The sequence below is a fragment of the Rhinoraja longicauda genome, chromosome 8, assembly GCF_053455715.1.
Source record: "Rhinoraja longicauda isolate Sanriku21f chromosome 8, sRhiLon1.1, whole genome shotgun sequence".
NCBI lineage: Eukaryota > Metazoa > Chordata > Chondrichthyes > Rajiformes > Arhynchobatidae > Rhinoraja > Rhinoraja longicauda.
In genome coordinates, this window is record NC_135960.1 from 71,900,154 (window position 1) to 71,914,703 (window position 14,550).

At 48.2% G+C, this 14,550-nt stretch overlaps 1 protein-coding gene across 1 annotated transcript; it reads left to right on the top strand.

The window, feature by feature from the left end:
- Window positions 1–8,419: 8,419 nt before the first annotated feature.
- Window positions 8,420–14,205, top strand: LOC144596095 (gamma-crystallin S-1-like). Its single transcript, XM_078404259.1, has 3 exons — window positions 8,420–8,437; window positions 11,567–11,813; window positions 13,937–14,205. Exons 1-3 carry the CDS (start codon window positions 8,420–8,422, stop codon window positions 14,203–14,205), a joined length of 534 nt encoding a protein of 177 aa, XP_078260385.1.
- The last annotated feature ends 345 nt before the right edge of the window (window positions 14,206–14,550 follow it).

Genomic DNA, 14,550 nt, shown 5'->3' on the forward strand with positions numbered 1-14,550 from the left:
CTGGACGACTGGTTCTGGACTCCCCCCAACATCGGGAACATTTTCCTGCATCTACCCTGTCCAATCCTCTAAGAATTTTATATGTTTCTATAAGATCCCCTCTCATCCTTGTAAATTCCACACTGAAGTTCGGTGCAGCCGACTTGAAGTGGGAGAGGACATGGTTGCTGGACTTTGAGGGGCTCTCTGGTGGGGACACCCACCAACAAGGGAAATTGTATCGCTCCAGAGCTCCACATGCTACCTGTTTAAAAAAGGGAATTGCTAACACTGCTGTGTGTAACACGAGCAATATTAAATATAATGACACCAGAAATGTATTAATATTTTTGCACGGTTTTGGTTTTCCACATTTTTTTTGCAAAATAAACTATTTTTGAAATAAACAATTGTCCATTTCTTATTTCCACCCCAAATATACATAGTTGAACCATTTAGGGACATCTACTATCATACTAACTTCGCCACTGCCACGCCTGGAAGAAAACATAGAAAACATAGAAAATAGGTGCAGGAGGAGGCCATTTGGCCCTTCGAGCCAGCACCGCCATTCATTGTGATCATGGCTGATCATCCACAATCAGTAACCCGTGCCTGCCTTCTCCCCATGTCCCTTGATTCCACTAGCCCCTAGAGCTCTCTCTAATACGTGTCACAGGTCTCCAAGTAATAAGCTTGTTGTTCACTTGACAATGCACTAGATAATCCAACCAGCCCATCAGGAGAGCATGGAAAACAATGGATTATCTACAATCGTAGGCCTGGTGTCTATGTTCCATAGAGTCATATTGTATAGAGAATGGACAATTGCCCATGTTGCCCAAGTTGTCTTTCTGGGCTAGTCCGGGCCTATTGGCTACTGTCTAGTCCCATTTACCTGTATTTGGCCATTATGCCTCTGAACCCTTCCTTTCCAGAAATGTGTCCATATATTTGTTGAAAGTCATAATTTTGTCCACTACTGTAACCTCCTGTGGCACGTCATTCCAGATGTGGGCAACATCTGGGCAACCCCCAGAGTGGAAAAGCTCCCCGATGTCCCTCTTAAATCTCTCCCCCCTCTCACACAAAGCCCATTCACTCTAGTTTTAGAATCCTCGACTCTGTGAAAAAGGCAGATTCCAATTCATCCATGCTCCTCATATTTTTGTCTATATTTGAGTAAGGTCTTGCCTCAACCTCTTTCACCCTTATAAAGTACTAGTCTATCCAACTTCTTCCTGTAACTGAAGCCCAGTAACATCCCGGTGAAACTTTTCTGCACCCTTTCCAACTTAATGACAACCGTCTTACAGTTGGGTGTCCAAAACCGCACACAATTTCACTCCAATTAAAGGATTAAAGAACGTTCTTTTAGGAAAGAGATGGGGAGAAATTTCTGTAGTCAGAGGGTGATGAATCTGTGGAATTCTTTGCCACAGAAGGCTGTGGAGGTCAAGTCAGTGGGCATTTTTAAGGCAGAGATAGATAGATACTTGATTAGTACAAGTGCCAGCAGTTATGGGGAGAAGGCGGGAGAAAGGGGTTAGGAGGAAGAGATAGATCAGCCATGATTGAATGGCGGAGTAGACTTGATGGGCCGAATGGCCTAATTCTACTCCTATTCCTTATGACCTTATGACTTATGGCAACACAAAGATCGGGTAAGACAATCAAGACTTTATTAAAGAGTGTCAACTACAGTGATCACTGAGAGTATTCCCATAACAAACATCCATCTGCTCCTTATATCCACAATTTTCCTTTGATGTGTTGTTTACTGTAGCAGTTACTTAAACATGTTGCCTTCTTCCGAATGGACTTATAACAATTATAATTCATACACCTCCAAAAGACAGGTCAATAAATGCACCGCAATTCCACATAAATTAGAGAACACGCAGATTGTTCAAAATTTGTCATTGTGAACTCTGAACTTTGTCTCCGGAACTGCCACACCACAATCCTGAGAACTATTTTCGACACTCTGTGTCTAGGGTTGCCAACTGTCCCTTATTAGACGGGACATACCGTATTTTGGGATAAATTGGTTTGTCCCGTATGGGACCCTTGTCCCATATTAGGCCCGGACACTGTAGGCTCGAACACTGTAGGCCCAGACACTGTAGGCCCGGACACTGTAGGCCCGGACACTGTAGGCCCGGACACTGTAGGCCCGGACAATGTAGGCCCCGACACTGTAGGCCTGTACACTGTAGGCGCAGACACTGTAGGCCCGGACACTTTAGGCCCGGACACTGTAGGCCCGTACACTGTAGGCCCGGACACTGTAGGCCCGTACACTGTAGGCCCGGACACTGAAGGCCCGGACACTGTCTTTGAAATCCAGGACAAAGTCATATTTCATCTTCTGTAAAAAGGATCAGCAATAAAAATGTGTTAATAATAGAAACAAATCTTACCTCTCTGACAGGCACCAGTTCATCTCCATTAACAACTGTAAATCCCCCACCGCTCCCCTCCCCCAAGGTGTCCCCCAAGGCTCAGTCCTTGGCCCCCTCCTCTTCATCCTCTACCTGTTCCCCCTTGGTCAATTAATCCTCCGTCATGGTCTCAACTTCCACTGCTTCGCCGATGATATCCAGCTCCTCATCTCCACCAAGTCAATCTCCACCACCACACACTCTACACTGACAAACTGCATCACTGAAATAAAATCTTGGCTTCAATCAAATTTCCTCAAACTCAACTGCAACAAATCTGAAATCATCATCATTGGTCCAAAAACGCTCACCAATTCCACCCAAAACTTCATCCTCAATATTGATGGTCTCCCAGTATCCACCTCCCCTCACATCCGGAATCTTGGAATCATCACAAAGACAGCCTTCTTCCACCTCAAAAACATTGCCCGTCTCCGTCCATCCCTCTCCTCCACAGCTGCAGAAACCCTCATCCACGCCTTCATCACCTCCTGTCTGGACTACTGCAACAGCCTCCTCTATGGCTCACCCTCAAAAATCATCAGTAAACCTCAATACATTCAAAACTCCGCTGCCCGTCTACTCACCCACACCCCGATCCGTGACCATATCACCCCCGTCCTTTACAAACTCCACTGGCTCCCCATCCCCCAGAGAATCCAGTACAAAATCCTCCTCATGACCTACAAAGCCCTCCATAACCTGGCCCCATCCTACCTGACTGACCTCCTCCACAGGCACACTCCCACCTGCACCCTCCGCTCTGCTGCTGCCAATCTCCTATCCCATCCGGACCAAACTCAGATCCTGGGGGGACAGGGCTTTCTCCATCGCTGCTCCCACCCTCTGGAACTCACTACCCCAAACCGTCAGAGACTCCTCCTCACTCACCACATTCAAAACATCACTGAAGTCTCACCTGTTCAGCACTGCCTTCAACCACTGAAGGTCACCTCACCTTCTGTCTCCTTTCTCTGTTCGTTTACTTATTTATCTATTTATTCACTTCCCTATGTTCTTTAAATCCCTGTAAAGCGTCTTTGAGTGTATGAAAAGCGCTATATAAATGTAATGCATTATTATTATTATTATTATTATTATTATTATTATTATTATTATTATTATTATAGACATAGAAACATAGAAAATAGGTGCAGGAGTAGGCCATTCGGCCCTTCGAGCCTGCACCGCCATTCAATATGATCATGGCTGATCCAACTCAGTATCCCGTACCTGCCTTCTCTCCATACACCCTGATCCCTTTAGCCACAAAGGCCACATCTAACTCCCTCTTAAATATAGCCAATGAACTGGCCTCAACTACCTTCTGTGGCAGAGAATTCCACAGATTCACCACTCTCTCTGTGAAGAAATACTTTCTCATCTTGGTCCTAAAAGACTTCCCCCTTATCCTTAGAAACATAGAAACATAGAAAATAGGTGTAGGAGTAGGCCATTCGGCCCTTCGAGCCTGCATCGCCATTCAATATGATCATGGCTGATCATCCAGCTCAGTAACCTGTACCTGCCTTATCTCCATACCCCCTGATCCCTTTAGCAAAAAGGGCCAAATCTAACCCCCTCTTAAATATAGCCAATGAACTGGCCTCAACTACCTTCTGTGGCAGAGAATTCCACAGACTCACCACTCTCTGTGTGAAGAAATGTTTTCTCATCTCGGTCCTAAAAGACTTCCCCCTTATCCTTAAGCTGTGACCCCTGGTTCTGGACTCCCCCAACATCGGGAACAATCTTTCCGCATCTAGCCTCTCCAACCCCTTAAGAATTTTATATGTTTCTATAAGATCCCCCCCTCAGTCGTCTAAATTCCAGCGAGTACTAGCCTAGTCTATCCAGTCTTTCTTCATATGAAAGTCCCGCCATCCCAGGGATCAATCTAGTGAACCTTCTCTGTACTCCCTCTAAGGCAAGAACGTCTTTCCTCAGATTAGGAGACCAAAACTGCACACAATACTCCAGGTGCGGTCTCACCAAGGCCCTGTACAACTGCAGTAGAACCTCCCTGCTGCTAAACTCAAATCCTCTTGCTATGAATGCCAATATGGCGAGTCTGGAAACTTGTTCTTTGATGAAGAAGTTTATTGCCACAGCAATATTCGATTACAAAGTTTTCTTAACAAGTTATCAGACAACCATTAAAACTCACTGTCCTCTTCGAAGACGTCTTCTAACTAACTCTTTTCGGGTGGCAAAAGCGCACATGACAACGCTGTCCAATCAGCGATGTCGCTCTCTGGACCAATCCCTACTGTCGCGCCCACACGTGACCTTGCTGGCCAATCTGAGGGTTCGATGACTAAGACCACTCTCTATGGTCGCTACATGACCCCCCCCCAGAAACCGAGGTACGGAACCTAGCAGGGAGCCGGATTTCGCGACCAGAACGAGTAAGGAGAGGGGCAGCCTGAACCACTGGAGCAGGGGACTCCGGACTTGGTGGAACTGCCGGAGCGGGGGGTCCTGGACTGATCAGAACTGCCGGAGGCCGGCCTCTCCTAGGTGGTTGGCCGACCAGGACTGGGCGGTCCGGATCCAAGTGCGCAGGTTTAAGCCTGGACACCGAGACGAGCTCACTCCTGCCGCCCACGTCTAAGGTGAAGGTGACCGTCCCCTTACGCAAAACCTGGAACGGCCCTTCAAAGACCCTCTGCAACGGGGCACGATGGGCATCCTTACGCAAAAATACAAACTCACAGTCCTTCAGGGAAGGCGGTTCGTGTACCATGGGACACCCATGACGTGAAGTTGGAACTGGGGCCAGGGAACCCACCCGTGCCTGGAGCAATGCTAAGACTGATGGGACTGGAGGCAGCTGGCCGGAGGGGTCCGGAAACAAATCCCCAGGTACTCTAAGTGGCGAGCCATATACTAGCTCCGCGGACGAAACACCGAGATCCTGCTTAGGAGCAGTCCGGATGCCCAGAAGGACCCAGGGGAGTTGGTCTACCCAGTCCGGGCCTTCTAGCCTCGCACTGAGGGCCGCCTTGAGTTGACGGTGGAACCTCTCTACAAGCCCATTTGCCTGGGGGTGGTATGCTGTAGTGTGTTGTAACCGGGAACCGTACAGCTCTGCTAGCGTGGCCCAGAGGGACGAAGTGAACTGTTGCCCCCTGTCGGTGGTAATAACTGCCGGAACCCCGAAACGTGCTACCCAATGGAGGGCCAAAGTCCTGGCACAAGAGGCTGCCGAGATATCGAACAATGGGAAAGCCTCTGGCCACCGGGTGAACCGATCCACCACCGTGAGGAGATGGGTGTAGCCCCAGGAGGAAGGCAAGGGCCCGACTAAATCCACGTAAATGTGGAAAAAACGGACCGCTGGGACCTCAAACTCCTGTACGGGGGGCTGGACATGGCGCTGGACTTTAGCGGTCTGGCAGGGAACGCAGGAACGGGCCCAAACCGCTACCTGTTTACGCAGGCCATGCCAGACAAACCGAGCGGCTACTAAAGCAGAGGTGGAGCGGATGGACGGGTGCGCCAGCCCGTGAATGGCATCGAAAACCCGGCGCTGAAGGGAGGGCGGCACTACCGGCCTGGGACGGGGAAGGGAAACATCACACCAGACTTTTGTGCCTTCCGACCCGCAGGCTACCTGACTGGTATGCCGAAGCGGTATCCGCCAGAAGCTGTGCCTCCGCAAGCTCCTGGGGATCCACCTCGCAGTCCACCGCCGAAATGGGGGAAAAAGCAGGTCTAGACAGGGCGTCAGCAATGGCATTAAGCTTACCCGCGACATGACGGACATCGGTGGTAAATTCGGAGATGGCAGTCAGGTGCCGCTGCTGGCAGGCCGACCATGGGTCGGACAATTTGAAAAACGCAAAAGTTAATGGTTTATGGTCCGTAAAGGCCACAAATGAACGGCCTTCAAGGAAATACCTGAAATGACGAACAGCTGAATAGAGGGCCAGAAGCTCTCGGTCAAATGCGCTATACTTCAGCTCAGCCGAACTCAGTTGCCGGCTGAAAAACGCCAAGGGCTGCCAACGGCCACCGACCTGCTGCTCCAAGACCCCGCCCACCGCCACTTCAGACGCATCAACCGTCAGGGCCGTGGGGGCAGAGGGGCTCGGGTGGACCAACATGGTGGCGTCTGCCAAAGCTGCCTTAGCTGCTGCAAAAGCCGACTCCGCGGCCGGGGACCATATCAACTCTACCGGTTTACCCGCAAGGCACTGGAAGAGCGGGCGCATGACCCACTCAGCTGCCGGGACGAACCTATGGTAGAAGTTAACCATACCTACGAACTCCTGCAGCCCTTTCACTGTGGTGGGTCTGGGAAATGCCCGGATAGCCTCCACCTTCTCGGGCAAAGGGGAGGTGCCGGCAGGGGTGATTCTGTGCCCTAAAAAATCGAGAGAAGGGAGGCCGAATTGACACTTGGAGGGTTGGATAATGAGCCCGTGGTCTTGGAGCAGCTGGAACACAGTCCGCAAGTGGACCTGGTGTTCCTGCACTGAGGGGCTGGCGACCAGGATGTCATCTAAATAAATAAACACAAAGGGTAAACCCCGACCCACACGGTCCATCAGTCGCTGGAAAGCCTGTGCCGCGTTCTTTAAACCGAAAAGCATGCGCAACCATTCGAACAACCCGAACGGAGTGATCGTGGCAGTTTTTGGTATGTCCTTCGGCCGCACAGGAATCTGGTGGTATCCTCGTACCAAGTCGATCTTGGAAAACACCACCGCACCTTCCAGCCCAGACGAAAAGTCCTGCAGGTGCGGTATAGGGTAGCGATCAGCCGTGGTGACAGCATTGAGACGCCGATAATCGCCACATGATCTCCACCCCCCAGATGCCTTGGAGACCATATGCAACGGCGAGGCCCACGGGCTGTCAGACTGACGGACAATGCCCATTTCCTCCATCTTCCTAAATTCCGCCCGCGCCACCACCAGTTTGTCGGGCGTTAGCGTCCGGGCCCGAGCGAAAACGGGAGGGCCCTCGGTGCGGATGTGGTGGACCATGCCGTGCTTGGCCGAAGGAGTATCAAAACGCTGGATGAGCAGCTCTGGAAACTCCGCCAGGACCTCAGCATACGAGTCGGGGGCCGCGACGACGGCCTGGACAGTAGGGCTGGGTGGGGAGGCGATTGTCGGAGCGACGGGCTCATCGCTGGCGGAGGGTTGGAGGTCGTTACCGCGGACATCGGGGACCAGTGAAAAGGCCCAGAGAAAATCTGCGCCTAGGATCGCTTGTCTGACGTCTGCTATAATGAATGGCCATTCGTATGTGCGGAGGCCTAACACAAGGGACATCTTCCGCGTACCAAACGTGCGGATGGGGCTGCCATTAACCGCGATGAGGGTGGGACCTGTCTTACCCGATCTCGTCTCAAGGTCGGTCGGCGGCACTATACTGACAATGGCTCCCGTGTCCACCAAAAATTCTGTGTCCGTGAATCGGTCTCGGACGTAGAGGCATCGGTTCTGGCCAATCGCAACCACCTCTATGTACGATCGGCTGAGGCATTTCCCGCGAAAGTACAAGGTGAGCGGCAGTTGCGGGATTCTCTACCCCATCGTAGATGATAATAGCACCAGCCGCGCTTGTGCGGATCCTTTTGGCGAGCTTTTGGAGGACTGGCGGGAGACGCGGCGCCATCTTGATGTCGCTGTGGCGTGGTCGCTGATGTCGAGACCTTGTTGATCGAACCGCTTCCTTTTGATTTGGACGCCATGAGCGCATCAGCTTTTTCTGCATATGCCTCGGGGTCCTTAAAAGAACAATCCGTGAGCATAAGTCTGACATCTTCGGGAAGCTTCTCTCGGAATGCCTGCTCAAATATGAGGCAATCCGTATGTTCACCTGCTAGCGTTAGCATCTCAGCCATGAGAACGGACGGCAGCCAATCTCCGAGATCCGGTAGGTGCAGAAGTTTTTTAGCTCGGTCATGCCTATGGAACCCGAAGGTTCGTAGTAACAGTGCCTTCATGGCCTCGTACTTGTCTTCCGCGGGAGGTTTAACGATGAACCGCATCACGCGTGTGGTCGTCTCCGGCGATAGAGCGCTGACGAGGTAATAGTATTTTGTCGCATCTGCCGAGATGCTTCTTAAATGAAACTGGGCTTCGGTGTGGACAAACCAAGATTGTGGTTGATGTGTCCAAAACGACGGAAGGTGAACGCTGACCGCGCTTAGCTCCGGTGTGCCAGGCACAGCAGTCAACAACGGGGCGTCGTGTTCGTTCATGGTCGGTGATCGCCCAGATCACGACGGGGTCACCAATATGGCGAGTCTGGAAACTTGTTCTTTGATGAAGAAGTTTATTGCAACAGCAATATTCGATTACAAAGTTTTCTTAACAAGTTATCAGACAACCATTAAAACTCACTGACCTCTTCGAAGACGTCTTCTAACTAACTCTTTTCGGGCGCCAAAAGCGCACATGACAACGCTGTCCAATCAGCGATGTCGCTCTCTGGACCAATCCCTACGGTCGCGCCCACACGTGACCTTGCTGGCCAATCTGAGGGTTCGACGACTAGGACCACTCTCTATGGTCGCTACACCAACATACCATTCGCTTTCTTCACTGCCTGCTGCACCTGCATGCTTGCTTTCATTGACTGGTGCACCATGACACCCAGGTCACGTTGCATCTCCCCTTCCCCTAATCGTTCACCATTCAGGTAATACTCTGCTTTCCTGTTCTTGCCGCCAAAGTGGATAACCTCACATTTATCCACATTATATTGCATCTGCCATGCATTTGCCCACTCGCCTAAACTATCCAAGTCACTCTGCAGCCTCCTAGCATCCTCCTCGCAGCTAACACTGCCACCCAGCTTCGTGTCATCCGCAAACTTAGAGATGTTGCATTCAATTCCCTCGTCCAAATCATTAATATACACTGTAAATAACTGGGGTCCCAGCACTGAGCCTTGCGGTACCCCACTAGTCACTGCCTGCCATTCCGAAAAGGACCCGTTTATTCCTACTCTTTGCTTCCTGTCCGCCAACCAATTTTCTATCCACCTCAACACTGAACCCTCAATACCATGTGCTTTAAGTTTGTACACCAATCTCCTATGTGGGACCTTGTCGAAGGCCTTCTGAAAGTCCAGATATAACACATCGACTGGTTCTCCCTTATCCACTCTACTAGTTACATCCTCAAAAAATTCTATAAGATTCATCAGACATGATTTGCCTTTTGTAAATCCATGCTGACTTTGTCCGATGATTTCACCACTTTCCAAATGTGATGCTATCCCATCTTTAATAACTGACTCTAACATTTTCCCCACTACCGATGTTAGGCTAACTGGTCTATAATTCCTCGTTTTCTCTCTCCCTCCCTTTTTAAAAAGTGGGGTTACATTAGCTACCCTCCAGTCCTCAGGAACTACTCCAGAATCTAAGGAGTTTTGAAAAATTATCACTAATGCATCCACTATTTCTGTAGCTACTTCCTTAAGCACTCTGGGATGCAGCCTATCTGGCCCTGGGGATTTATCTGCCTTTAATCCATTTAATTTACCTAACACCAGTTCCCGACTAACCTGGATTTCCCTCAGTTCCTCCATCTCATTAGACCCCCGGTCCCCCGCTATTTCCGGCAAACGGTTTATGTCTTCCTTAGTGAAGACAGAACCAAAGTATATGTTCAATTGGTCTGCCATCTCCTTGTTCCCTATGATCAATTCACCTGTTTCCGACTGCAAGGGACCTACATTTGTCTTAACTAATCTTTTTCTCTTGACATATCTATAAAAGCTTTTGCAGTCAGTTTTTATGTTCCTTGCCAATTTTCCCTCATAATCTATTTTCCCTTTCCTAATTAAGCCCTTTGTCCTCCTCTGCTGGTCTCTGAATTTCTCCCAGTCCTCTGGTATGCTACTTTTTCTGGCTAATCTGTATGCTGCATCTTTTGTTTTAATACTATCCTTGATTTCCCTTGTTAGCCACGGATGCACTACCTTTCCTGGTTTGTTCTTTTGCCAAATTGGGATGAACACTTGTTGTAGTTCATTCATGCGACATTTAAATGCCTTCCATTGCATGTCCACCGTCAACCCTTTCAGCATCAATTGCCAGTCTATCTTGGACAATTCACGCCTCATACCCTCGACAATTCACGCCTCATACCCTCTGCAGCCATCCTTAAACCATCCTTAAACCATCCTTAAACTGTGACCCCTTGTTCTGGACTTCCCCAACATCGGGAACAATCTTCCTGCATCTAGCCTGTCCAACCCCTTAAGAATTTTGTAAGTTTCTATAAGATCCCCCCTCAATCTTCTAAATTCCAGCGAGTACAAGCCGAGTCTATCCAGTCTTTCTTCATATGAATGTCCTGCCATCCCAGGAATCAATCTGGTGAACCTTCTCTGTACTCCATCTATGGCAAGATTGTCTTTCCTCAGATTAGGAGACCAAAACTGTACGCAATGCTCCAGGTGTGGTCTCACCAATGCCCTGTACAACTGCAGCAGAACCTCCCTGCTCTTATAATCAAATCCCCTCGCTATGAATGCCAACATACCATTCGCTTTCTTCACTGCCTGCTGCACCTGCATGCCTACTTTCAATGACTGGTGCACCACGACACCCAGTTCTCGTTGCATCTCCCCTTTTCCTAATCGGCCACCATTCAGATAATAGTCTGCTTTCCTGTTCTTGTTACCAAAGTGGATAACCTCACATTTATCCACATTATACTGCATGTGCCATGCATTTGCCCACTCACCTAACCTATCCAAGTCACTAATGCCACGACTAGGCTGCCCATGGAGGCACCTTCAGCACTTGTTCATGAACATTTGGCCCAGAACAATTAAACATTGTCAAAGCAGAATGAAAAAGAATCTGAGCTCAACTAAAAACCTGAATCAGGGGGCATAGTCTGCCGTGCTAGAAGGTTTTATGTTAACTTTGTCTTTTTGCTGATATATACTACTGAAACCATTAGAATAACAAAGGTATTTCCAACGGTGGCATTTTGGTTCAGCATATAAATACCCTGCTGCATGAGGCAGTGTTGTATACAGGTGGATCTCCAGACTGAAGCTCAAAATGGGAAAGGCAAGGCAGCTCCCCATGTGTTCAGGATTTGCCAATAATGTTTCAACCAGATGAAAAATAATAACTCACCTGTTTAATTTCCCCACAGATCATCTTCTACGAGGACAGGAACTTCCAGGGCCGGCACTATGAGTGCAGCACTGACTGTGCTGATCTGTCTCCTTACTTCAGCCGCTGTAACTCCATCCGTGTGGACAGTGACTGGTGGGTGGCGTACGAGAGACCCAACTACATGGGGTACCAGTATGTCCTGAACAGGGGGGAGTATCCTGACTACCAGCGCTGGATGGGATTCAACGACAACATCAGGTCCTGCCGCACCTACCCTCAGGTGAGTGGAAGACACGTAAACTTTAATGTACTGTAACTCCGTTGTGTTGGGACCTGTTAACAATGTTCTTTCTTGGAGATTAATCTCCATCACTAAACTATTTTTTATAAGTTAAGGTTTTTATTGTTCTTCCTTTTTTCTGTCGTTCGTGACTTTAATCTTCCTGCTTTATGCTATTTCAAATTTTGGTGTAAGTTTGAAATGAAGCATGAAACAGCAGGCTTCACTAAAACACTTCTCGCTTCTTAGCTGGAGCTTCTCTTCTGAAGAAGGGTCTCGACCCGAAACATCACCCATTCCTTCTCTCCAGAGATGCTGCCTGACCTGCTGAGTTACTCCAGCTTTTTGGGTCTATCTTCGGTTTAAACCAGTTCCCTCCTACACACTTCTCTTTAAACGTTGCACAAGTGTTTATTGCATTCATGTGGAGTTTTCACATTTGGGGCAGATTTAACTGGCATTTCCCTTGGCATGGACAGTACTGGGTGGGTTTGTACTCTTGTCATGGACATGCAGAGCTGCAAATATTGTCCTACAAATCCTATTTTGGAAGGGCTTTTAGAATTAGCAAGTGTTGAAATTATTTGAAATTATTATGCCATCTAACCCTTGTGCTTGGAATTCTGCTTGGAACTAAATCAAAGCTTCTATTCACTAAATATATTGAATCTAAATAGCAGATTCCCCCCGATTCCCAAGATAATATTGGAATACAGGTCCTTCCCAGGTAATGGATGCCTGATTTATGTGCAGCCCCTCTACATTGATGTGTATAGGTGTGTTGAGGAGTGTTACAATGCACAACACAGCATAGAAACATAGAAAATAGGTGCCGGAGAAGGCCATTCGGCCTTTCGAGCCAACACTGCCATTCAATGTGACCATGACTGATAATAGACAATAGACAATAGACAATAGGTGCAGGAGGAGGCCATTCGGCCCTTCGAGCCAGCACCGCCATTCAATGTGATCATGGCTGATCATTCTCAATCAGTTCCCCGTTCCTGCCTTCTCCCCATACCCCCTGACTCCGCTATCCTTAAGAGCTCTATCTAGCTCTCTCTTGAATGCATTCAGAGAATTGGCCTCCACTGCCTTCTGAGGCAAAGAATTCCAGATTCACAACTCTCTGACTGAAAAAGTTTTTCCTCATCTCAGTTCTAAATGGCCTACCCTTTATTCTTAAACTGTGGCCCCTTGTTCTGGCCTCCCCCAACATTGGGAACATGTTTCCTGCCTCTAGCGTGCCCAACCCCTTAATAATCTTATACGTTTCGATAAGATCTCCTCTCAAATTCCTTCTAAATTCCAGTGTATACAAGCCTAGTCGCTCCAGTCTTTCCCGTTCCTGCTTTCTCCCCCTATCCCTTGGCCCTAAGATCTATATCTATCACTCTCTCGAAAACATCAGGATACAACTCAGTGTTGTTGAGAGAACTGGGATGGATCTGCAGACAGTGGCTGGGCAACAAAGCTTCTTCCACTTGCTGGAAATTTGGTTGACACCAATATCCTGAAGGTTGAATTAAACACCCTAGTTGCCCTTGGTTGGCCTATGTTTCCTTTAAATATATTACCTGCTCCATCACCGATGTGAACTGGTTGCATTGAGATTGCTCCCGGTCGAAACATGAGAGGATCTGTAATGATTGATCCTTTAAAGCTCGAAGAAGTCATCTCTTTCTATATTCGGTTTGGGATGCCTTTCGCCATTCCCAGGTTCGGCAATGAAAGCTTCCACTTCCTTCTGAAAGCTCGCCAAAGCATTTCAAATATCTGGACAATACAACCTGAGAACCATTAATAGTGTTCTAGTTGTAATCTTACTGATAATCTACGCACCTTCGAGAAAACAATAACGGTTTACAACATTTCCAAATTCCTTTCAATTTTATCTTAGAGGTTTTGCGTTTAATGAATGAATAATAATCCACTGTCAAATGCAACTTAGCTTCTATCTCCATTGATGTATCATTATTCTGGATTGTCCACTTATTGAATGCTCCTGGGCTTAGATCTCACCTGCAACTGTAATAACCTAACGGGAGATAGATACAATCACGAGCATAAATAAAAATCCTTTTTGCCGAATGCTTTGATTTGTTGCCTTTCCATTCCAGTACCGAGGGAGCAACTACAAGATGAAGATTTACGAGAGGCCTGACTTTGGAGGGCAGATGATGGAATTCATGGACGACTGTCCCTCCGTCTACGATCGTTTCCGTAACCGTGACATCCACTCCTGTCACGTGATGGATGGTTACTGGACCTTGTATGAACAGCCCAACTACAAAGGCCGACAGTACTTCATGAGACCCGGAGAGTACAGGAAATACAATGACTGGGGCGGCTACAACTCCACCATCGGGTCCTTCAGGCGCATGAGGGACTTCTAGATTGTTGCCCGAAAATATGAATTTGTCATGTTGAAGTATTTCTGAAACACAAATAAAATGCTACTCACTTGATTTTATTTTGGTAATCGCCTCATTGATAACTCGATTTCCATGAAAAGTGGTGGGAATGATAATCCTAATAGGAAGTTGCATATCCTGCCAGATCGATGATGCATTTCCTAGCCCCCCCCCCCCCACCCCCTCCCCTCCATTTCAATGGTCGCATTGGTCACGGGTGTCCAATGAAATCTGAATTACACTTCTCAGAGGGGAGTACTATTAGTTTAGTATAGTTTATTATTGTCACGTGAACCGAGGTACATTGGCAAGTTTTTAGTTTTTGTG

Excerpts from the sequence above, each read along its gene's own strand:
- LOC144596095 (XM_078404259.1), top strand. Across the intron at positions 11,814-13,936 it reads CCGCACCTACCCTCAGGTGA|GGAGCAACTACAAGATGAAG; the intron begins GTGGAAGACACG and ends TCCAGTACCGAG.